Consider the following 24,821-nt stretch of genomic DNA (forward strand, 5'->3'; position numbering starts at 1 on the left):
TTCAAAAACAGCAGTTAAACATATGAAACCATCTTAACATAACAGAAAATATATATGTAGGAGAAAGGAAAGCAGAAAGGCAAATTTCTAGGTTAAAAAATTCTGACAGAGGTAGTAAAAAAGCATTTAAAAACAATACTTATAAATTATGGAAAATCTCATCAGGAAAATACAACAGCAGACTGTTTGACTACAGACTGCATAATTCAGTAAATATTTCCCAATCCAGGATAGGGATTACCCGGCTGCCCTCTTGATTCATCATGAAATCAATCTTGTAAACAGGGACACTAAACCTCCTTACTTGATAAGATCTGTTAATGTTTCAATCATTTTGTTTTCATGGGAGGGTTCCCGTGTGGGTGACGCTGCAACCTCAGAGTTCTGCCTATCAACCAGTGCTTGTTCTTCCTGACTCTGACCTTTAGACTTCTCTGTTGAACCACTGAAATAAGACATCACAAAGATCAAGTTTCAAACATTGTATCCAAAGCACATAAGGATCAATTTGTAACCAAATCACAAACAGTGATTTGGACGGCTTTGTCTCTTGGAAGACATTAACTGTAGGTACCCTATAGGGAGACAAAAGCACGATACACTCAAGACACTGGTTCACAGAGCTTTGCCACCCGAGGGTGGGACCACCATCGCTCAGAGTTCCCCCCATGCCCCAATAATCACACCACACAGTTATCTGTGGGTAAAATGTTTTTGCCATAGCCCAAACTGTTTATTGATAGGAAAAGAAGTGTGAGGCGCAGCATGGGACCTGATCTGAGCACTGGGCAGCCCACAGGCTGGCACCCAGGAAGCTTTTCTTCCAACCAGGGGGTTGGAGGAAACCGCTGACCTTGCACAGCCTTTTGTGGAGCTCCACTGGGCGGAAGCCTCTTGCCAGAGGTCTGCTTAATGTGCAGCACAGCATTCGTGGAACTCAACTGGGCCGGAGCCTCCTGCTGAGAGACCATTTCTGCTAAGGGGCACAAGCCTCAGTAGCCATCCTGACTTGTGGCTTGCTCACCCAAACCTCATGAAGAGATTCCACTTAAGCGGCGGTAGCTCTCCAGCTCCCGCCCATCAGATCAGTTCTCATGCGCAACTTGCCAGGTGGCTATGACAGAGGCGCAAGCATTAGAACCACAACTGTGAGGGAGAGGAGGAAGGGAAACTCGCCGGGTTCTGCAGCAGCTGGAAGGCGGGGCCAAGGCTGGGCCGGGTCTTTTAAGACCCCCTGGTCGGCCTGCCTTGATGATGTTGTGGTGCCGTGCCTGCACTGCCTCCTGCCCACTCTGGGCATGGCTGCCACTGGTTTCCTCCGTTTCCTGCACATGAGGGCGCTTCTTCTTCACCCTCCCCAGCTGGCAACGGTGGCCGCAGTAAGTCCCGGCCGCTCCTTTACACTGATTATACCTGGATGAATCCAGATGCACTTAGAAACAGATTAAACCTTCAGTATCACAAGCTTCAAAGCATTCAACTTAGTGTTCTTCCATCAACCACAGCTATTTCATATCCTCACGATGTGACATAGTTAGATGCAAGTTCTTTGCCTTGTTGTTTGTTTTTGGGTGTTTTTTTGATGTAGAAGAATGTTATAAGTCATCAGTGCATTTGGATATCTTCTAGTAGGCACAGCAAAAACTTGTGAGGGTTCCCAGTTCCCCCTCATGCCCATGGAGAAGGGGCTTTAATAATACATTGGGCCTAATATTCAATATTCTCCCAACATACTTGAATTGAGCTACAAATGTTATCACTGTACAAATGTGAATAATATATCTCAATGAAGAGGATATAAAGGACTCTGCTGTAGGTCTAATGTACGTCACATGAAGATCTTACTGATTTATTACTGCACACTATTTAATTTAGTCTTTTCTTCCATCATGCAGTTTGTATTGTATGTTTTGTTTAGAGATATTTCACCTAGGTGTTTACTCTTTAAAGTGTTTTCATCCATATCAACAGGAATACTTTCTGTTCAGAGCTAAGAAAACTAATTTCAGGATCTTTGGTTAAGACAATTAAACATCTTTGACTGCTTAGTTGAACATCATTTCTTTGTCCATAAAACCAGCTGAGATATTTTATCCATTGGAAATGTTGTAGAATTCAAAAGACTGCCTGTTGAGAATTCCAATACACTCACCTTTCAGAATCAGTTTGACACAAATCCTTTTCCTCAGGAGTTGCATAAACTGCTAGGTCAAGCTGAACATCTGCCTTGTCATCGTACTGCTCCTGTTTTTCATCTGCTTTAAACATTTAAGAAAAAGAATATACAGAGTTATTAGCCACATATTTAACTGGATGAACTGGCCTAGACTGGAGATGCACCTGGAAGTTCCCCATAAGTTGTGGTTAAGTTTTTTGGACAAAGAGATGGGGAACACGGATATGTAAATCAGGGCCATGTTAGACTTTGGGCTTATTCATGGCTTGCATTTCTAGTCATCTGGCACTGAAATATTGCTAAAAACATACCACACTGAGTGAACTTAATCTCTACCTGACAAAGGTTACAACTCTGTGTATGGTAACAGGTAGTACATCCTACTGAACTCAATAGACTTTACTTCAGGGTAGACTTCCTCGGGAGTGTCAGTTTTAAACTCTCATCTTCAATTATTGTATATACAAATGAAATAATTTCTGATGAGCAGCAACCAAGAATGTTTGCTGCAATGCTGTGCTTGCACAAAGTCCCCTCCCTCCCCTCCCTTGAATGCCACCCCTTACTCCCTCCCTCCCCTCCCTCCCTCCCCTTCCCTTGCATGCCACCCCTTCCCCTCCCTCCCCTCTCTTCACCAGAGTGGGTGGGCCATGTCTAGATGCTGGACCCCCTCCCTCCCCTCCCTTGCATGCCATCCTTTACCTCTCCCCCTCCCTAATGCTCCCCTCCCACCCTGTTTCAGGAATAGTATTTTGTCCAGCGATTAACTAGTAAACAGGTTGAGGATGACTCTCAGCTTTATCTTTCCAGCACGTTCATGCCACCTCCGGGAGTTTCTTTGCTCCCAGTCCCGTGGAGTGGGCCAAGAGGAAGGCAATGGCAAACCACCTCTGTTATCTCTTGCCTTGAAAACCTTACTGGGTTGTCGCAAGATTAGGCAGGCACAAATCTATGTGCTCAGGATGCAGAGAGTCTTTTGTAGGAACCTACTAAAGGCAGTTTCTACCAATATTGATCATATATGGCGGTATACACAAGATCCTGGTTCTGATCCAAACATGGAAGCAGCTTCATCCAACTCAAAGATGGGGTAATTGAAAGAAGAACTGTCTTGTTTTACCTTTGGGGATGAAAGCAAAGTCTTCATACTTCGGCAAATCTTCACTCTCACTGTCAGATATTATAATCTACAAAACAAAATTTCCTATTTTAAAAAGGACATTTTCTTTCAAAAAATTGGAAATATATACATTTTTGACATTGTTTGGGCTTGCATGGTGGGCCTCAGAACAGCTCCTTCATCCCTTTTAGCCAGTGCCGTGTGCATCTTACAATACATCTTTATATTACCATCTGTTTATGCTATTTATAGTCTGTATGACTCACTGAGACTTAAAGCTGATTACACAGTGTAAATCAATACTGTCAACAGGATGGGGCATCCAATAAACAGTGTAATAAGATTAGGATTGCAGAAATTTGATACAGTACTGAAACAAAGAAAAAATATAAATATAAAAACAACATGTTGTACAATACAGAAATTACATAGTAGGATCATTCATAGAGTAACACATATACACAGTAATACAGTCTAAAGTCCCCATATCTTTTTAAAAGCATCATCCTAAACCATTCCCTTAGAGTGTAGCCCTGTCACCAGTGTAAAAAAGCCCTCTGGAATAATTCAGTTTTTGCATAGTTGGCAAGATGCAAAGAGAGTGGTAGCCTTCTTGACCTCATTAAGCAGGCCAATCCATATTGGGGGGGGGGGGGCACAACAGAGAAGGCAATGTGTATGCACAGTTGTTGATCTTGCGCATTTGCAGGGTGGCACCTGCAGAAGACCCTGCTCAGATCAGTGAAGTGGCCTAGTGGAACAAAGGGGGAAAAGGCATCTTGCTGATAACCAAAAACTTTGCTTCAAACTATAAACTCAGAACAAATCTGAAACATCAGTGTTAATAATATGCTACAACATTTTCTTCTTGTTAAATCAAGCCAAATGTATTTGTATTTTGAGGTTGTCAAGCAGCGTTCCGGATTCCATTCTTGCCACAGCTCAATTCCTAAAAAAAATGGCATAGTGATGTCCACCTTATGGACATTCTTCCAGCTAATTTCCCTATTCTTTCCTCCTACCAAGGATGCTTTCTTGTGAAGTATCTTCTGTTACCAGGATAACTGCTGAATACCAGAAAGCACAATTTACTCCATGGGCGCAAAAAAAGAAACAACTGTCATGTCAGAGGGCTTTATATGGGGAAATTAAAAGGATCTTTTAGATTCCTTCAAAGGCATTCATAAAAAAAATTATAGAGGGCTTACTCTTACTCATGACACCTCCTCCCTAATTTGTAACTAATAAATTAAAACTTACACTTATAGAGGGAGCTCTTTGCTTACATAACGTGAAGATTTCCTGAGTTGAGTTATTTAACGGAAAACAGCAAAAGAATTTCTATCACGTTTTCATTTCAAATGGCCTCTTTGAAGTCTCAGCAACATTGATTTTAATCTCTTGTTATTGCCCTGGATGGCCTAAACTAATCTCATATGAGTCTCAGGTGTTTGTTTGAATTACTTTCTGGGACCTTTTTCTTTGCTTCCTCACTGATCTTTCTCATTATGTTACTAGTTATCACCACAGCCTCCTCCCAGAGTAATCATAAAATGTAACATCGAACATATGTTAGTGCAATCTTGCTTGCTGGCATTCCTTTTTGTTTTGAATCAGCCACATGCGTTTAACATTAAGTGGAAAGAACATAGTTGACTAGAACAGTGAACCCTTTTAGACATGTACTAATTGTATCTGAATAATACATGTTTAAGGACTGCTGTTTTTTTTGTACTCTGTTAGTAGTAGAAGATATTTTTGATGAACCATGTTGCCTTTCCTCCCACCTTCATATGGAAGCTGCACACTTACTTGTTGAAATTTGAATCTGCCCTAATCATGCATAAAACGGAGGGCAAAGTGAGGGCAATTTTAACTGCGAAAGTAATTAATGGTTTCTCACAATTCAAGTCCCTGTCCTAGCATTTTTCTCCCTTCCTAGCTTAGCTTCAGTTGTGTAGCTGGGCTGAGAGAAAAAATATATCATTGGAGAAACTTCACGGGTCCATGCTTAATTTGTGATCTGGGTTTAAACATATGGCCTCAGAATCCTACCACCAACTGACCATAGTTACATAGAGAAATAGTAAATTATCTCTTACACAAATTACTTCTGTCATTTTATCTGTTTCAGTTTTGATGACATCAGGCTCTTTCTTCAATGGTTGCTTATCTTGTACTTCAAGAGGTCGCAGCTGCATTAGAAGAATATTTCAGTGATTATTTGACTCTCAGAAACAATGGCAGATGCTTGACAATAGCACATTAAGGAAGGAATGGTCTTCTTTAAAGTATCTTAGTTAAGTTGAGTAGTGGCTGATTCTGTGCAACACTAATTAAATGTTTTGGAAATGTTTTAAAAAGAACTGTTTCGCTTTTTCTGTCTGCACAGTGTGGGGGGGGGGGGAAGTGTTTCCAGCCAAGATGATTCTTTTTTCCTGCCTCTCCCCACACTGTTAAATATCTTGGTTTCATTTTCTTTGCAGCATGTGCCCAACATTTTCTGGATTTTCTGAATTCATTCTATGAATTCTGTTAATAAAATCCAGGTTTTATCCCATCTTAAAGTCAAATTGCATTGCCCACCCTACAAACTATTTACCACTGTACCTTATAGAGAACTGAAGACTAGACAGTGCTCTGCCACAGTAAATATCAACTTTTGTGGAAGGTAGGTATATAAATTGAAGCAACATATTAAACAGTGTTCAGTAAAGTGCTAAAAATGTAACACGTAAATTAAGGCAAGAATTATTAAACTCTCCAACTATTGAGAGATCTACACAATACTTTTGGTTTACACTGCAATTCAGCTATACTATACCACTGAAATATTGTGATCCTTCCTATCCTCTGGCTTTGAAACACAATGTTTTGCTTCCTGATGAGGGTGCCATTTCCTCTGAGAGCAAATCTTTTGCTTTGCAGGTGGCTGCGTTTGAAGGCTCGATTTTTGTACACGTCTTTTATTTGCACTGTTCTTAATCAAACGACTGCAGGCTGGAGATGGATCTTTGTGAACAGCTTTCCTCCAGGACACTGTCTTCTTGATGGTTTCATTTTTCTTGAAAGAGAAATCAGCATCACTTTGGTAGCTTTGATAGAATTGTTCCTGCGAGATATTTCTATACCTGTACCTGCCTATTAATTTGATTCATGAGAGATATAAATGGTGATTTGCTCAAGGACAAAGCCAAAGCCGCTGAGGTTTCTAGAAATAATCTCAGTGGACAGAGGTTGCCAAATTATTTACTGTGCTGAGTAGCCATTCAGGCCTGTTCAGGACCGGCTAGTACTCAACACCTTGCAAGGGTAGAAGATCAGAATATTGCTACTAGATTCCCTTCTTGGTACAGTATATGGGAACAGCAAACTATCCACTGCCCCTTCTTGTTCACATTACGACTCCTTTTCACACTTCCCCCCACCATCTGCATAGGTGTCAAACTCGCGGCCCTCCAGATGCTATGGACTACAGTTCCCATCATCCCCTGCCAGCATGATGTAGTCCATAACATCTGGAACTGTAGTCCATAACATCTGTTATGTAGTCCACATAACTGTAGTCCACGAGTTTGACACCTGTGAATCTATTAGTACTGAGTATCGTGTAACACATCAAAAACCAGGATCACCACATCACTAAAAATACCTTAAGAAAAAAATGTGTGGATTGTTTGAATTGCATGCTGATTAATTATATTAGGCAAGTGATAACTAATTGTCAAACTCTGACTATTAAGTGAATATGTTTTGTCTTCCTTCCCATTCACTAAGCATATCACCTATCGTCCATTGTCTGTGCCTATCAGGTCAGTAACAGTCTCTTCCTAAGCAGACTTTTGTGTGTAAAGTGCCATCAAATCACAGCGGACTGAAGGTGACCCTGTAGGGTTTTCAAGGCAAGAGACATTTAGAAGAGCTTTGCAATTGCCTGCCTCTGCTTGGGCTGAGAGAGTTGTGAGAGAACTGTGCCTGGCTCAAGGTCACCTGCAGGCTTCATATGGAGAAGTGGGGAATCAAATCCAATTCTCAGAGCCAGTGTTGTGTAGTGGTTAAGAGCAAGTAGGCTATAATCTGGAGAATTGGGTTTGATTCCCTACTCCTCCATCTGAGCAGTGGACAAGAGTCCACTGGCGAATCAGGTTTGTTTCCCCACTCCTACATTTCTGCTGGGTGACCTTGGGCCAGTCACAGTTTTATCACATCTCTCTCAGCCCCACTTACCTCACAAAGTATCTACTGTGGGAGAGGAAGGGAAAGTATCTACTGTGGGAGAGGAAGGGAAAGGAGCTTGTAAGCCCCTTTGAGTCTCCTTACAGAAGAGAAAGGGGAGGTGTAAAACTAAACTCCTCCTCCTTTTATTCGGATTAGAGTCCACCATCTTAATCACTGCACCATGCAAAGTTATACCTCTCCAAGTCTACTGAAGCCAACAGACTTCAACATAAGCAACAGAACTAGCCCTGTGAAGTCCACATCCTTGTTAAGTGACTGTGGCCTTGCCAAACAATTCTGGATTGTCTGTAAGAGGGAAACAGAGATCTAGCTCACAAGTATTGATTGTTTAGTTCTTTGCATATTAATAATTAGGCTCAGAAATGTGTGCTGTTAGAGCCACTGCAGAAACACTTATGGAAGTGGTAGTAATGAAAGAGCTAGGTCATCTATTCCCATTTATTCACTACATTTTACCCTGCCTTTACCCCCCCCCACTGTGCTGTATATGCAAGGCCCCTCCCATTTTATTATCAAAATAAACCTGTAGATAAGGTTTTATGGAGAGATGGTGACATTATACCAGTCATTTGGTGAATTTCACTAATGAAAAGGGATTTGAATCTGTGTTTCCTTGGTCTTCATGTGAAGATGATGACCACTGCATCATACCGTCTATAACACTTCTGCTTTCATACTATAACAATAATAACAGTAACAACAATAACATTCCTTTACAGCTTTCCTATCCAGTAAGCTCCAGTGGTTTTTGTGGGACTAAGGGTGCATTTCAGTCAATTTACTCACATCCTTAATAGTTCTGTAGTCTTCTGTATGTGGCACAACAGTATGCGGTTCTACCCAGTAAAAATTCTGCAAGAAAAAGTTGGTTCAACATTTAAGCACTGGATCATCATTTCTATCGGGAAGATATGATCTCACAATGATGGTAACAAAAACAAATGGGAAAAACATATATATATGAATGCCATTCCTTCATCTGTGGCTTAGAAGGTCCAAGGAGGTCAGCGATCAGTCAGTTGTGCATGACTGTAGGAAATACCTTGTGCAATTGGTATTTCTTTGAACTGCCTGTAAAATATTTGAATGCTATCTGAAGCAAATAAAGAAATAGTTTTTTCCAGTCAATAGAGCCAGATCTATGCACATAATATTTAACTACACCAGGCAATTTTATCAGTGAAATTATATAAATGCATTATAAACATGTGTTTTATTAGGTGCACATCTATTGGGACTAAAACCTAGCCCAATGGAACAGTAAGTGTATTGAAAGATACCAGGCAGTATTTACAGCACAGAGCTAGATGGCCTCTTCCTTTGAATCAGGATCAGGTCACTCTCCATATATTATTTATTTATTCACTTACATTGTTTATAGTCTACCTTTCTCATTTGGACTCTAGTGGATTACACAGAGTTAGTCATGCAACTGACAGACAGGAATGCTCAGCAAACAATGTAACAGGAATTGGGCTTGCAGTACCAACCAGTATACAAACAAAACTGAAGCAAAGATATAACTGGCTTCTTAGTGACTTAATTGAATGAGTTTCGGTTTGGGGGGGAGTTTTCAAGAATGTTCGGACCAACGCATAATCTGATGGTTCATTGATGATCATTTGATGCGGCTAGCTTGGAGCATAAATTAGTTATTCAGTGTTACCAGTGATCTCGCTTTCCTTTCTTTTGTCTTCACGATGCTTTGCCTCTACTTCACTTGAAGAACTTTGTACATGTACTGAGGACTTCTATTGTAGTTTCTTTGCAAGTATTCTTTCTAGTAAGTCAGTTATATTCCTTGTTACTTTATTGTGTACCTGAGACGCATCTAATGATTTTGTGTTCACTATCTGCTTTTTAAACTTCTGTTTTACATCCATCCTATTTTAAATAAAAAGATAAAAAATCAGTTTTGAGTTTGGAGTACTGATTCAGGGCCCAGGGCTAGTCAATGCTACCACCCAGGGCAGGTCTCTGACAGCAGAGTTCATGGGGAGAGGTTGTTTCACAGATACAAGGGTCCAAGGGCATGAGAAGCTGTGTATGTGATAGCTAATATCTTAAATGGAGATGGGTAACTGATGGGCAGCCAGTTAAATATATCTCTACTGGGTTCAAGGTGAAGGAAAAGAGATTCCACCTAAACATCAGAAAAAACTTCCTGACAGTAAGGGCTGTTCGACAGCGGAAAGCACTACTTTGGAGTGTGGTGGAGTCTCCTTCTTTCAAGGTTTTTAAACAGAGGCCATCTGTCAGGAGTGCTTTGATTATGTGTTCCTGCATTGCAGAGGGTTGGACTTGACGGCCCTTGGGGTCTCTTCCAACTGTATGATTCTATGAAATGCTTGCAGGATGGAAGTAATGAGCATGCTCCAGCTATTTCCTGATACCTGCTAAGCTGTGGCATTCTGCGCCAATCGAAGTTTTCAAATTGAATTTGAAGGAATATCAATGTACGGTACATTGCAGCAGTCTAGTTTTGATTTTATCTAGTCTAGTTTGATTTTATTTGATTTTGGTATGGATCCAGGTGGTTAGATCAGCAGTATCAAGGTAAGAGGCCATCCTTCAGACTAGGCTGAGTTGGAAAAAAGACTTCATAGAACTTGTATTGACAAGAATTCAAATACATTTCTGATGAATTTATGTTATAAGAATTTCTGAAAACATTTTTATAGGTATGTCAGGCATTTGAAATCTTTGTTAAAATACATCATACAAACGATGACAATTTTCTCCCTTCATTTAAAATATTTCAGGGGCTACATTCAGCTGAAGATGGAGAAAAATGCTAACCCTTTCTCCATCACGTTATATCTCTGAAATAGGGCTTTACACTATTTACAGTTTTAAAATGATAGGAAAGTGTTTTCTGCCTTTAGCAAGAGAAGAGTTGGTTCATGTATAGAAGGAGAAGGAATGAATCTGCATGGAGAGAACAGGTAGGGAGGTATTCAATATTAAGAGTTGTGCCTTCTCGTGCTGTGCCTGATGTCAACTATCATTTGTCTATCACTGCTGCTGACTTATGTTCTGGACGGGTAAAACAATACCTCATATTGTGAGATCCACAGTAGTTGCATTCTGTGTGCTTCTCTGTTGATTAAGCAATCCACAGGATTATGCATTTTCCAAAAGACTAAATTATGCTCAAAAATATAACAAAAGCACAATCCTATGCAAGGGCTACAAAGGGAACTCTCCCACTGAAATCACAGAACAGACACCAACTGCTTTAAGTTGCATCCTGTGGCATTTAAAGCTGTTTCACTGTGAATTCCTTTTATGAGCACTGGACCTCACAATGCCAGTTCAGGACGTTCTTAAAGCTTTCATGAAGTTCTGCTTTAAGCTATGTCAAAGGAAACAACAAACTATTCAGTTTTAAGAGAGATATCTTAGGCTTGTGCACTCAAAATCTCAGTGAACGAATTTCACATGTTTTAGGACTTCCCTGAAATCCTTGTAATCTGAGGTCAAAAACATATACATCTCTACTGTATTTTACATATTCTCGGCAAATAGCTTACCTGCAATGGCAAGTTTTTCTGCTTGCTTTGACATTGCTGAATGGAATCTGCAAGTAGTTTGTCATTCAGCGACTCTGATGATGGGAGAATAGTACCCAAAGGAACAGAGGGTAAATTTTCTGGAACATGACATCTATAAAGTGATATAGATCAACACAAAGAAAAGAAAATTACTGTGAAGAAATGTTTCTCCTCGTTTCTTGAATTATCTGACAAGGTCTTTTTACAATGGGAAAAATTCAACACCCTGTGAGCACAGCAACTTCCTTTTCATTCATATGGCAATAATTTTTGTATGATCATAAAAGCATTAATAATGCAATCCTGGAGGGCGGGCATGGAATACACTTGCGACAGACTGCAGAGAAATTTGAGGTTTTTTAAAATGCAGTTCTGTCTGAAGCAAAGCAATGACAGTAAGCAGGGGCCTGGTTCCAAAACCTGCTTCCCCTTTTCCCTTGCTTGTGGCTGGAGCTGTCCCAGTGACACCACCCACATAAGAACAAGCCTGCTGGATCAGACCAGAGTCCATCTAGTCCAGCACTCTGCTACTTGCAGTGGCCCACCAGGTGCCTTTGGGAGCTCACATGCAGGATGTGAAAGCAATGGCCTTCTGCTATGGCTGCTCCCGAGCACCTGGTCTGCTAAGGCATTTGCAATCTCAGATCAAGGAGGATCAAGATTGGTAGCCATAGATCGACTTCTCCTCCATAAATCTGTCCAAGCCCTTTTTAAAGCCCAGCACCACTGCAGTCCAGCAGGGGAAGCAGGAGCCTCAACACATAGTCCAACTCCCACCCCTTGGCTGTGATGTACACAGTGCTGGTTCCCTGGACCTGCCATGATTGGTCCTGTTTGCCCTGTCTGTCACAGCCCTACTGTTGCTCTTCATGACATGTATGGGAAGCAGTAGCATGGTTGCTAGGAATGCTGATGCAGTTGCTGTTGCTTTGATCCTGCTTCTTGGATTTTTGCCTGCCTCCAGGTCTTCGCTGGAACCCTTTAGGGCAGTGGTGGCGAACCTATGGCATGGGTGCCAAAGGTGGCACTCAGAGCCCTTTCTGTGGGCACATGTGCACAGAGTTCATCGTTGGGGGTGCGGAAAATCACCCCCCCCACACACACACATCTAGGCTAGCCTGGGGATGATCCTTTACCTGGGAGTAAGCTCGGTTGCTGGCAATGGGGCTTGCTTCTGAGTAAATCCTCCTAGGGTTGTGATTCACCCATTCGAAGTGTTGCGTGGTTGCTTCGCCAAGCTTATTCCCAAGAACTGTGCGACTTGGAGCCAACCGTTTTTTCTAAGCGAAAACCTCAGGATTCAGGTTAAATTGCCGTGTTGGCACTTTGCGATAAATAAGTGGGTTTTGGGTTGCAATTTGGGCACTCGGTCTCAAAAAGGTTCGCCATCACTGCTTCAGGGAGTGGATTAGTGGCACTACAGTTATTCCAGTGTCCCATTGCTGTGGCACAGGCGGCCCTTGGGCCACTGCCCACTGCATATCAGAAAAGGTAAGAACATAATTTCCCCCTTGTGAACATTCATTGTCCCTCTTTGGCCTACTCTAACAAGTGTGGAGGAGAGAAAAAAGGTCCAAGATAAGTCCAGGCATTAGCAGTATACAGAAGATTCCTACAGGTTGCTTAAGGGTAGCACCATTTAGTCCAACTACAATGCATTTACATTAGGAATCAGCCTAGAGGCATATTAGAAGCACCATCCATCATTGCATTCACAGCTACCATGATACCATCAGGGCCCAAGACATGATACCATCAGGGCCCAAGACATGATACCATCAGGGCCCAAGACATGATACCATCAGGGCCCAAGACATGATACCATCAGGGCCCAAGACATGATACCATCAGGGCCCAAGACATGATACCATCAGGGCCCAAGACATGATACCATCAGGGCCCAAGACATGATACCATCAGGGCCCAAGACATGATACCATCAGGGCCCAAGACATGATACCATCAGGGCCCAAGACATGATACCATCAGGGCCCAAGACATGATACCATCAGGGCCCAAGACATGATACCATCAGGGCCCAAGACATGATACCATCAGGGCCCAAGACATGATACCATCAGGGCCCAAGACATGATACCATCAGGGCCCAAGACATGATACCATCAGGGCCCAAGACATGATACCATCAGGGCCCAAGACATGATACCATCAGGGCCCAAGACATGATACCATCAGGGCCCAAGACATGATACCATCAGGGCCCAAGATTACTATATTTTGAACACAATTCACCCTAAATTTGACAGACTTGCATTTTGCCCAAATTCACCTCGTGGGATGGTTTTTACATTGCCTCATGATTGTGATGAACATTCCTACTGCATGTGCAGTAATATCTGTATATAAATCTGGAGACTACACATCTTCTCTGGCAATTAGACCTCATATTACATTTCCAATACTGTACTTACTTGGATGAAAATTAATGGAAAGATATCGAGATAGGCTATTTGAAAGACATGATTAAGAAGTCACATACTGAAGTCAGCATGAACATGAACTCGTGGTTCATCTCTCTGCACTGTGTACATTTTACAGTTCAAACACTGAAGAAACAGAGAGAAAGAGCGAAACTGATGTGGGTTAAAGATTAGATTTTTAAAATTAAAACTTAGAACCTTACTTATTTTCTCCACAAGTCCAGATATCATGATGTCCTTCATTATTTATATCTGTATCAAGCGACAGGAGTCTCCACTTGAGGCAAATATCTACAATATTATAAGATCAAGGTTAATGGATAGAGATACTATAATGACATTACTTTATAGGGTGCTTTGACTGCAAGCAATCATTTATTTTTACTTATCAACCTCCCTCTCCTGCAATAGCTGCAGTTACTAATATGATAAAGTAATTTTTCTCTTAACACAAAAATTATTCCCCTGGATTTTTCAAATGAAGAATGTGGAGTACTTGCTAAGGGGAGATTATTTACCCATTCACATACCTCCCTTGAGTATTCATCGCTTACAGTGTAATGCTAAGTAGAGTTACTCCCCACTAAGCTCATTCTCTTTCATGGCTTTAACCGGGTGTAACTCTTTTTAGGAATAAAGTGCCTCCAATTTGAAGTGCCTCCAGTGAAGTCCGTTTGAATGAAATCTTTTTGATTTCTCTGATGTTCAGTCTGTGATGATTTAATGTAAGCAAAAGATCTTTGAGATTTGAACAGGCACGTGCCCCCCCCCCACTAATCAGAAGATGATATGCTATAAAATAAATAAATTGGTAATTTCCTTGCTCACATCTCAAAGAAGGAATCAAGGATAGCAACTTAATGATATTGTGATAAGCCTTTAATCCTAATGGTACCAGTTCACAGTGGCCATTTCTGCAAGGCCACGCTCATTCGCCCGAACAGTCCCGGTAGGGGCGGGGAAGACGGCGCAGCCTGTGCAGAGGCTGTGCCGTCGCCCGAACGCCTTACCGTCCCTCCGACCTTCTGGCGCGTCGCCCAGGCTAGGGGACACCCCCCCCTGCCCTGCATGACAGCTCTGGAGTTGCAGGGCGGGGGGGGGCATGTCCCCTGGCCTGGGCGACATGCCGGAAGGTCGGAGGGACGGTAAGGCGTTCAGGAAAGGGGGGGGGGAATGACACCTTCCAACCGTTGGAAGCTGCTGTTTCCGAAAAACCTCGCTCAGGGAGCGAGGTTCGGAAACAGCGGCTTTGCGCCACTTGGGGTTGCGAGGTCGCTGCTGCTGCATCAGGATGCTGTTTTTAATGTCCCTGGAACGCTGTATTCCGCCTGTGCGGAAACAGCCAGTGTGTAGAAGAAGAAGAAGAGTTTGGATTTATATCCCCCCTTTCTCTCCTGTAGGAGACTCAAGGGGCTTACAATCTCCTTGCCTTTTTCCCCTCACAACAAACACCCTGTGAAGTGGGTGGGGCTGAGAGAGCTCCGAAAAGCTGTGACTAGCCCAAGGTCACCCAACTGGCGTGTGTGGGAGTGCACAGGCTAATCTGAATTCCCCAGATAAGCCTCCACAGCTCAAGTGGCAGAGTAGAATCAAACCCGGTTCTTCCAGATTAGAATGCACCTGCTCTTAACCACTACGCCACTGCTGCTCCCTGTAGACAACACAGTGCTAGAAAAAATGTTATTTGATTTTTAAAGTCTGTCTACTATGTTTGAATCCTATACATCCTCCATTTTTGTTCTCACAAAACCTTGATTAGGTTGAGAGATGCTGATTGGCACAAGTTCATCCAAGACTCACATGGCAGAGTAGGAAGTCAAACATCGGTCTCCCTTATCCCAGTCCAACGTTTGGGTTTTTTTGGCATTTGAGTGTGTTAATTAGACAAGTAAATAAACATTTTTACTTACATACGGTACATTCTCTAACACTATTCTCAATTACAATAAAAATAGCCACTATTCTAGATGCAAAAATAAGATTTCCCGATTATATAAACACCCACTAGAGAAGTTGTTTAATCTACACAGATGCCTTTGTTTAATCTACACAGATGCGATTAGATCTACAACGTGGAACCCAAACCAACACTTTCCCTTTTTAATTTTTCTCCTTCTCAAAAACCAGCCACCAGAAACTAATAGTAATCTTCTACCTTACTGGAATGGCGAATCTTTGCATTTTCAAGTACGTTTCAAAAAAGCAGTATTAAAATAAGAACACTTAAAAAGTTTTCCCCATCTTAAAAACAAACAAACAAGTTTCCTGGCAACATGTTTTGAAAGGCCCAGGCCATTCAAAGCAACCCCGGTAAAAATAAGATTGAGAATGCAAAGATAGCTGCAGATTCCACTATATTACAGTGGCAAAAAGTTTGGTTTTTTTCTCTTTCAAAGCTGAAATTTCAGTGCTGGGACAGAGAACAGACAAAGGGAAATTGTTTGGAAATTAAAGTTCTTTGTGGTAGAAATGTTAATCATGGAGCTGTCTACCATAATATGTGGCTTCACTGTTGAAAAACAGATCCTGGTTCCGGATAATCTCTGCTTCTGAAAGCTTTCTGTTGCCATCGGAGTCTATCTCTTCTATAAGATATACCACCTCCTCCTGAGCAATACCATCATTATTGGGAACCACCCAGTCCAACAGTTCCTGAGGGTTGAGTTTGCCATCTTGACTCTTGTTGTATCCGAATCAATCCTTCTCAACAAGAATCCATTTTGGATCTTCACCAACAGTTGGATCTCGTTGGTAATCACCAAGAAACTCTTCCAGGCTCACAAATCCATCGCTGTTTTCATCATGGTCTTCAAAAGCTTCTTGGATGACAAATTTCTTCATATATTCTGCTTCCTCGGGATGTTCAAATGCAATGAATTCATTCAGGTTCAGACCAGAAGCTCCATCCCTGTTTGCCTTTTCAAACCTCCTCTTGTCCTTTAAGGGAAGCCGCCAGAAAGATTCCTCCTCGGCATCCTCTAAAGTAGAATCTTCTTCAAAGTCATACGGTCATACATTTGAACTTCATATTCTTCCCAGGATATATCTCTGTCGCCGTCTTTATCATATTCACCAAATTGCTGCTCAGCATCTTCCACAAAATAACGCAGAAAGACTGCTGAATCCACATACTTAGCTCAGCCTCTGTGAGAAAGCCATCTAAATCCAAGTAAATTTTATTTATAACAGCTTTCAGTCTTTTCTGTTGCTCATCTGGACTCAGCTTGGCTAACTCATCTGCTTCTTCCTGGCCCCCCAGCAGTGCCTCGCAGTCCAAGTCGGGCCGGTGCTGGCCATCGTGCTGATGGGGAAGTTTTCTGTCAAGCGCTGGGAGAACGAGAAGCCCAAACCCAGGCCTAGCAGTGGCAACAGCAGGGGGGCTGCATCTCCCCCAGTCCAACATTTTAACCAATATGTTACACATCTTCCCCATCCCCAGGATGATACTTGTTGGCCAATTTGTATGCTGTTTCCATTTCTTTCATAGAAACAGTTGGTAGTTCCATACTTAAACCATAGATTAGAATCAGGGATATATGTGCTCTCTTCACAAGTTATACAGGCAAGCAGTTGATACATGCAGAAAAATAGTACCATCTAAATTCAGCTTAAACTTTTCAGTTTTAAACTAAATAAATTTTAAAGTAAACATCAGATTGATGCACTTTTAACTCCCAACCTCCAAACAGAATTCCACACATGCCCAATCAACCTATAAAATACAAAAATCTAAATTCTAATTATGAGTCTGGATCTAGAATGTGTATCAAAATGTATCCAAAAATCTGAATAGTTGAGTGAAGTTAAAGAGGAGATGTTTTCATGAATCTGGGTAAACTTTTTCGGTTTTTCTGAATAATTAGCTACATAAGAGACATTTACAGCTGGATTTGATTCAGTGTGCTGGTTTTGCTCTTGCTTTGCTTCCTTCTTACCTTTCAGCATAAATTAGCTGCAAGGTTGTTGTAAAGATACACCAGTCAGATGTCTTAGGAATAATGTCAGGAGGTGATTGTCAAGATATTGAAGATAGCTTTTTAATTCTCACATGAAAAAGTGCATTAAGGATGCCTCAAACCTGTACTGAAATTTGGTAACTAGACCTAGGCCTGCTCACATGCCCTACAGTAAATCTGCCCCTCGCAATCAGAGAGAGGGTTGAGGGAGAGGCAGGGTCCTGGCTAATTAACACTGAAGTTCTGACCATAGAGTTCCTAGCAGTTCCTCGAACTACCTGAAAATGATAAGAGTAGATCTGTCAATTTCTAGAAACTCTATGGGCAAAGCATTCGGAAGGTAACCAATGCCTTATTTTTCTTTTAAATGTTTCTCTCCAGGATGACTGTGCACCCTGTTTTGGGCTTCAGTTCCCATCCATTGATCAGCTAAGCATCATGGGCAAGGGCTACAACTGGCTGGACAGGATCGCTGACCTTCAGGTAGCATCTGGAGATATCCTGTGATTACAACTGATGTCACATGGAGAAAACGACTGCTTTGGAAAATGGACACTACGGCATCATACCCCACTGAAGTCTCTCTCTTTCTCAAATCATGCTCCTCAGCCTCCACCCCCAAAATGTCCAGCATAAAGCTAGCAACCCTATCCTGCGGGCAAATAAGAACCCTAGACATAAACCAGGCCTCTCCAAACGTCCATCCCAACCTTCCAGACATCACTGTTCATACACATCTCCTTCCTCTACCCCCTCCAAGTGAGCCTCAAGCACAGAAAGAAAATCTGAAATACAAGTGTGTTTTTAAACAGTCTTCTGTCCTAAACCTTTGAAAAAACTGACCCTAAAAGCTGGCAGCTTGCCTATAATCCTCTTTATACCACATCGAGTGGCCAACAAAGCCACTTAAGTTATATGCTGCTAACAAAATACACAGGATTCTAGTTACATTAGCAGTCCCAGAGTGCTTTTAATGTAGTATAAAGTGAAACAAAAGGGGTGTTTGTAAAAGAATTCCTTCAAAGAAGAAGGAAGTGAAAAACACAGCAGTGTACAGCATCTGTGACAGGGAAAACTGGAACAACGTTATTTGAAGTCAAAGAAAAAAAGAAACCTTCATTTGTATCCTGCTGAATCCTTTATTTCTTCCCTTCTCTTTTTAGCCATCCCACTTTATAAACTCACCACACTGAACAATATCCGGAATCTCCACTGCTCTTCTTCTTTTGTACTGAACTGTATCTGAAGGTTTGTCATTCCATTTGGCACCCAGATAGCCAAAGTCATTCCAGAAAACAAATTCTCCTTTTTGACCTTGAACGACAACAATTATTTGTCAGATACTGGCAGCAGTGAGGAAATAAAATATTTATTTAGCATCAGTGGGTATTACAGGCCTGGCCTGGCATACTCAGGTGTCTGACCACAAACTGGGCAGATTTCTCTGGAAAGGATATTCCCATTGTTCAGAGCTGGGGTAACTCAATCCATAAGGAAATAGGGGGATGCCCCCCCACCTTGGTGCATGGGATCGGTGCGATTGGGGCTACTGGCTTTGCACGGGAGGGGGCAGGGTCCTCTGTCAGACGCCCCTGGTGCTCCGAGCAAAGCATCTTCTGAGGGAGGCTCAGTGTGGAACTCTTTTCCGGATGGGGAGCCCTCCCGGCAGTTACGCTTTCCCTGGCTGGGGGGCACCTTGAGAGAGGCTGTGTTCAGGCAGGCAATGCACCAAGATCTGCCAGGTGCCCTCCTGGCGGGTCTCCTGGCTGTCTCCACCCCCAGCTAGCTCCTAGTGCCGGCTGGTGGAAGTGGTGGGGGCCTGGGGCTTGCCTGTGCGAGTGTAGTGGACCCCCTGTCTTCTTGGCATCCCTGCTGGGCAGAGCTGGAAGGCTCCTTGGGCAGCCTGGCCTGTGGCAGCGGAGGGTGACTTGGAGCCGCAGGAGAGAAGATGGAGCCAACAGGGCAAGAGGGCAGGGGCACAGCGCTGGCACTCTCCACCCCTTACTCTTCTGATGGTGGGAGGGGGAACCCCCCCTTACAAGCTGACTGATCTAATATCAATATTGTACATATTTGAAGATTTATAATTGTTTCATAAAGAAACATTGGAAATACAAAGATCCAATCAGTGTATTATTCCCTCATGTAGGATGCGGGTTGTGTTTTTTAAATCAAACGATCTCTTGCTACTCTTAGTCTTCCCTTAGAAGAGTCTGGGAGGTGTCTCCCCTCCAGTTGAGCCACTTTAAGATGCTGCCAACTGGCGGTTATGGAGGCAGATCTTTAAAGGCAAGCACCTCCATATTGTTCTTTCCGTCAGTCAGGGATGAGGTTGTTTCCTGTTCCCAAACAGAAAGCAAACAATTTTTGCTTGCGTATGCAAGCAAGAAGATCCAGTTCCTCTAATTCTGGCATTCAGCCAATGAACAGATAGCATCTTGACTTTCAGCATCAAACCAAACAATTGAACAAGTTTGAAGACAAAGATGTAAAAAGGCTTGATACATAATTTAAAGCATTTTAAAATACATATAAATATTAATGATTAAATCAGATTAATGTGCAAAAGGCACAGCAGCAGAATGCCACAAAATGGTTATCACGAGATGTGAAGCCAGCCACAAAATGATACTTAACAGCTTAACCACAGCAACACAGTTAGATCTGTATGGTGTGGTGGTAGCTGCTGCCAAAGGAACGTTTTTAAAAACTCCACACATCCAATAAAATTTCCAGTGATCAATCAGAAGTCTGGCTGGGCAAAAGCTCTACTGAGCCCTTCGGGGGCTAATAAATAAATAAATAAATAAATAAATAAATACTTGGCCCCACCTAATTCCTAATAACAGTTGGTGGGCACCAGACAAAAGGTTGGGGTTCTATGGCACACCCAGGCATCAAGTTGGGGACCCCTGGTCTCATCTGACTGGCAGCAGTTCTCCAAGGACTCAAGCAGAGGCTTTTTATATCACCTGCTACTACCTTAAAAACACATGATGGAGAGGGAACATTAGATTTTCTGCATGCTAAGCAGATGTTCTATCCCCAAGCCATAGGCCCTCTTACCCTTTCCATGGGGTTGTTATATTTTTCTTACTGAGGGCAGTTGGATGGATTCACATAAAGAGTAATTATGGTGCCCCATTTCCTGTAGTAAGTCAGACACATCTTGATGAAGTAAATTTTGGAATTGATGAGGACCAACCAACTGAAACTTAAACCTTACAAAACAGAGCTGCTAATTGTCCGGGATGTGACCCAAAAAAATAGGTGATTCTTTGTTCTGGATGGAATTGCATTCTCCATAAAAAAGCAGGTTTGCAGCTTGGAGCTGCTTTGAAATCAAAGGCTCTTTTTAGATGAACAAATGGCAGTGGTGGTCAGTTTGGCTATTGAGCCAGCCATAGGCGAAGCTATAAGGGTGTGTGTGTGTGTGCACTAGGTGCACGCCTGGGAGGCGTGGAAATTGCCCTTTCCCCCTGCAACCCCCCTCCCCTTGTGGGCCCCCAAGGTCTCCTGGGTAGTGTAGTTCCCACTGGGCCTTTTTCAGCCTGAACTGAATGGACTACTTTTCAGCCTGAAACTAAGAACTAAGGTAAGGGGGGATGGACTGGAACCCGGGGGGGGGGGGGAGGGGGTAGAAAATGAAGAGTCCGCCCCGGGTGCAGTTTGACTCAGCTACACCTCTGGAGCCAGCTGCGGCCCTTCCTGAGCAGAAAAGATGTACTACTTTGGTACATGCCCTGGTAACATCTAGATCAGACTACTGTATTGTTCTCTGTATGGAACTGCCCTTGAAGACTATACAGAAGGTACCATTAGTACAGAATACTGTGGCCAGGCTGTTCCTTCAGGCTGAAATGGGCCCTTGTGGGAACTACACTACCCAGGAGACCTTGAGAGCCCCAAGGTCTCCTGGGTAGTGTAGTTCCTACCCAGACTTTTTTACTTACTGATTCCTATGTCTTTCCAGTATTGGAGAAGATAGGATTCCATTGATTTCAACAGGCGGTTGTATTGCTTAACATTGGCAAAGGACTGCTTGTTGTGAGTTGGCTCCATGACTTCTAAGGGTACGTCAACCATTCCTACAGCCCCAGCACCCAAACTGCAAAGACAAAAAAAAAAAAAGTAGCATATGGATAATTTTTTTTAGTCACAGATATTTTCATTTCCATTTATGGTTTTATAGTCTTGTAATGTGTTCCTAGTTCAGTTTATAAACATTAGTAAGTCATCATTTGGATTTATAATGAATTATCTGAATGTACATAATGGCCCAATCCAAAGGTCCAAGGCAGGTAAAAGCATCTGCCTATAAGGAGGGCCCAATGCACCTACCTACAAAGAGGACCAGATGAAACTGGGGATATTCCAGATGAAACAAAAAGTCTTCACCTGTTGATAAAGGAAGACAGACAAATCTTCCTGGGTAGGATTTTCCAAAGTTTTCATGCCAGGAAGGCCTTTTTTTCAGGCTGCTACCCATCTGGCTTCAGATGACAGTGTCTCTGAAGATGATTGTATAGGTAGGTTCAAATGGGAGAAGGCAGTCCTTAGGGTATATTGGTATTTATAACCCATTTTTCTCTCCACCTAAAGTAGCCCACAACATATTCCTCACAACAGTACTTCAGGATGCCAACTCAAGTTGGGGAAATTCCTGGAGATTTGGGGGACAGAGCCTAGGGAGAGTGAAGTTTGAGAAAGGTAAAGAACTCAGCAGGGGTGTGATTTGGAGGGACAGTCTGACCTCCAAAACAGCCATTTTCTTCAGTGGAACTGATCTTTGTAGTCTGGTAATTCCATGAGACCTCCAGATGCCCCTGTAAAGGTGACAGTGTATAACAAATCCAAAGTCACCCAGCAAGCTTCCACAGTGGAATGGGTGTTTGAATCTGGGTTTCCCAGATCCTAGTCTAGCATTCTAACCTCTACACCATATCTTCAACATCATGTCTTCTCTCCTAGCCTTGATTTCAATATATCTAAGACCGGACTTTGGACCTTACTGCAGGTATCTCCCTTGCATTGAAATATCTTTATTCTTGCAAACTTGTCCTCAGTCACTTTTATGATTGTATTGTCGGAGGCTTTCATGGCTGGATTCATCTGGTGGGTTTTCTGGGCTGTGTGGCCGTGGTCTGGTGGATCTTGTTCTTAACGTTTCGCCTGCATCTGTGGCTGGCATCTTCAGAGGTGTATCACAGAGAGAAGTCTGTTACACACTTTTACAATTGTTTTTCAAATGACAGCAGAATGTAACAGCATGTGAACTGCCAGATCATAAGAGGCAACCATGGCCAATCGCAAGATGTAGGCAGAAACAGAAAAGCAGAAACGTTGATTTATATTTTCTTATTTATTTGGCTTTTTTGTTCAGTTTATAGACTGCTGTTCCCCAATGGGATCAGAGCGGCTTGAAACAGTTGTGTTACATTTACATAGCAATAAAACCAATAAATATTCCTGTGATCTCTCAGTGTCATCAGAATCTGAGATATAATACTCCAATACAGCCTCCCATACTAAACATCTCTACATTCAAGAGGGAGTGAAGGGAAAAAAGAGGGGAAAGGGGAAAAGGAGGCCAGCTCGGTGTATACTGTTGCTGTCCTCAATCATAGCTCTTATGAAACAGCTCCATCCTACATTTCCTGCAAAACTGCAGTAGGTCCTGAAGGGCCCAGATCTCATGACAGAGCATTCCACCGGGCCCAGGGTCAAAGGTGAAAAAGCCCTGGCCCTAACTGAGGACAGCCAGAAAAAAGTTGGGTCAGGAACTACCAGCAAGTTCCGGTTAGCGGAGAGCAAGGCTCTTTGAGGGATGAATTTGCAGAACCAGTCTCACAGATACGATGGTCCCAGACCATGAATGGCTTTGAAGGGCTTAGCCATCACCAGCTCTAAGAAATAAGTCTGTCAATGGGATTACCCAAATATTCACATGACTGAAACTTCCTAACACTGAAAATAAGTGGTCTCAAGCTTTAAAGCGGCCTTCAAGTAAAGTTGGCACTCTCTAGGTAGGTAATGGAGGTCTACTGGAATTACATCTGACCTCTAAACTACAGAGTCAGTTTCCCTGGGAAAATGGCTGCTTTGGAGGGAGGCCTGAACTGCATTGTACCCTGCTGAATTCCCTCCCCTGCTCACACTGTGGCCTCCTAGGGATCCACCCTAAAATTTCCAGGAATTTCCGAACCCAGAGTTGGCAACCCTACCTTCAAGTATTAGAAAAGGACAAAAACTTACTAAGATCCCACTCTCTTCTGCGGTCCCACCTTCTCAAACACCCGAATCAAACGACTGTTGCTGTAGATAAGCATGCCATCTTGACTTCTATTTTGAATGTTAATTCCAAATATTAAGAAAAGAATTTTTGATTTTCTAAGATTCCTGGACAGAGAAGACAAGCATTTTCAAAAGAGGCTGGCCATTGCATTTGAAAGCTCTCAACTGCCACTAGTATCCTACGTATATAATTACATATTTAAAGCCAATTTAAGCCTGCAAATTATAAAAATGATTGCAGTCAGAAAATAAACACAAAGGCTTTACATCCAAATTGTACTTTTACAAACCGGCATAAGATGGACAGCCCAATCCAGAGTGGGGCAGGGTCCCCGACACAGCTCCTGAAACCAATGGGAAGCCACACCTACAGGTTTTCTCACATTGCCGGCATGAGTGGCACCTACGTGGGCGGGGAGGACAAACAGGGCTGCTGGTGGGCACTGCACAGTTCTGCAGCACCCTACCCAGAACAGCCTGCCACTTGCTGGTCTCAAGGCTGCAGCTGGCACAGCTGGGCACAGGCTAGGGGGCTTTAGGCCTCAAAATGTCCTTGGGATAGCCATCTGACTTGCGCTACAATAACAATAACAGTTGTCTGGGCAGCAGCAGGGTTTTTTCCCCACTGCTTGCTGTGCTGCCTGGAGCTCCATTTGAGGCAGCATGGCATTATCTTTGCTGTGCTGAACTCCTTCCCCAGCCCCCATATCTGGATCGGGCTGTAAGAAACTCACTGATTTTAGTACTTGGGCACATAAATAATCTTTAAGAGAAGTACTATTCTGTAATCATCCACAGCTGGGTATCTTCTAAGCCAATCTGCAAAAACTTTGGTTTTAATGCTCTTTCGGGGAAAAATATATCTAAACTCTGCAGCCTTGAAACTGAGCCACTATTTAACTTTTGAACAATTTCCATGGTTGCTGATGTAAATTTAAAAAAAGTTTCAGGCATTTAAATCTCACATCATCATAGTTGTATTTTAGTTAACTGTGTTTACTGTGAAAACATAATGCCAGAAATAGTAATACATGCATCAGC

The 24,821-nt window shown here is 42.6% G+C and overlaps 1 protein-coding gene and 1 pseudogene across 1 annotated transcript in view; both read right to left on the reverse strand.

Annotated features, from left to right (window-relative positions):
* Positions 1-24,821, reverse strand: part of MORC1 (MORC family CW-type zinc finger 1) — a 62,325-nt gene that overhangs the window by 9,016 nt on the left and 28,488 nt on the right. The window contains exons 13-23 of the mRNA XM_048494354.1: positions 23,742-23,885; positions 21,440-21,594; positions 18,672-18,800; positions 13,734-13,821; positions 11,069-11,201; positions 8,322-8,387; positions 6,121-6,360; positions 5,399-5,491; positions 3,297-3,363; positions 2,153-2,258; positions 305-445 (exon numbers count right to left, since the gene is read on the reverse strand). Of these exons, the coding sequence (XP_048350311.1) occupies positions 305-445; positions 2,153-2,258; positions 3,297-3,363; positions 5,399-5,491; positions 6,121-6,360; positions 8,322-8,387; positions 11,069-11,201; positions 13,734-13,821; positions 18,672-18,800; positions 21,440-21,594; positions 23,742-23,885 (1,362 nt within the window). The remainder of the gene's footprint in view (positions 1-304; positions 446-2,152; positions 2,259-3,296; positions 3,364-5,398; positions 5,492-6,120; positions 6,361-8,321; positions 8,388-11,068; positions 11,202-13,733; positions 13,822-18,671; positions 18,801-21,439; positions 21,595-23,741; positions 23,886-24,821) is intronic.
* On the reverse strand, positions 15,979-16,933 carry LOC125430690 (annotated as a pseudogene).

Source organism: Sphaerodactylus townsendi, linkage group LG04 (assembly GCF_021028975.2).
Source record: "Sphaerodactylus townsendi isolate TG3544 linkage group LG04, MPM_Stown_v2.3, whole genome shotgun sequence".
NCBI classification, from domain to species: domain Eukaryota; kingdom Metazoa; phylum Chordata; class Lepidosauria; order Squamata; family Sphaerodactylidae; genus Sphaerodactylus; species Sphaerodactylus townsendi.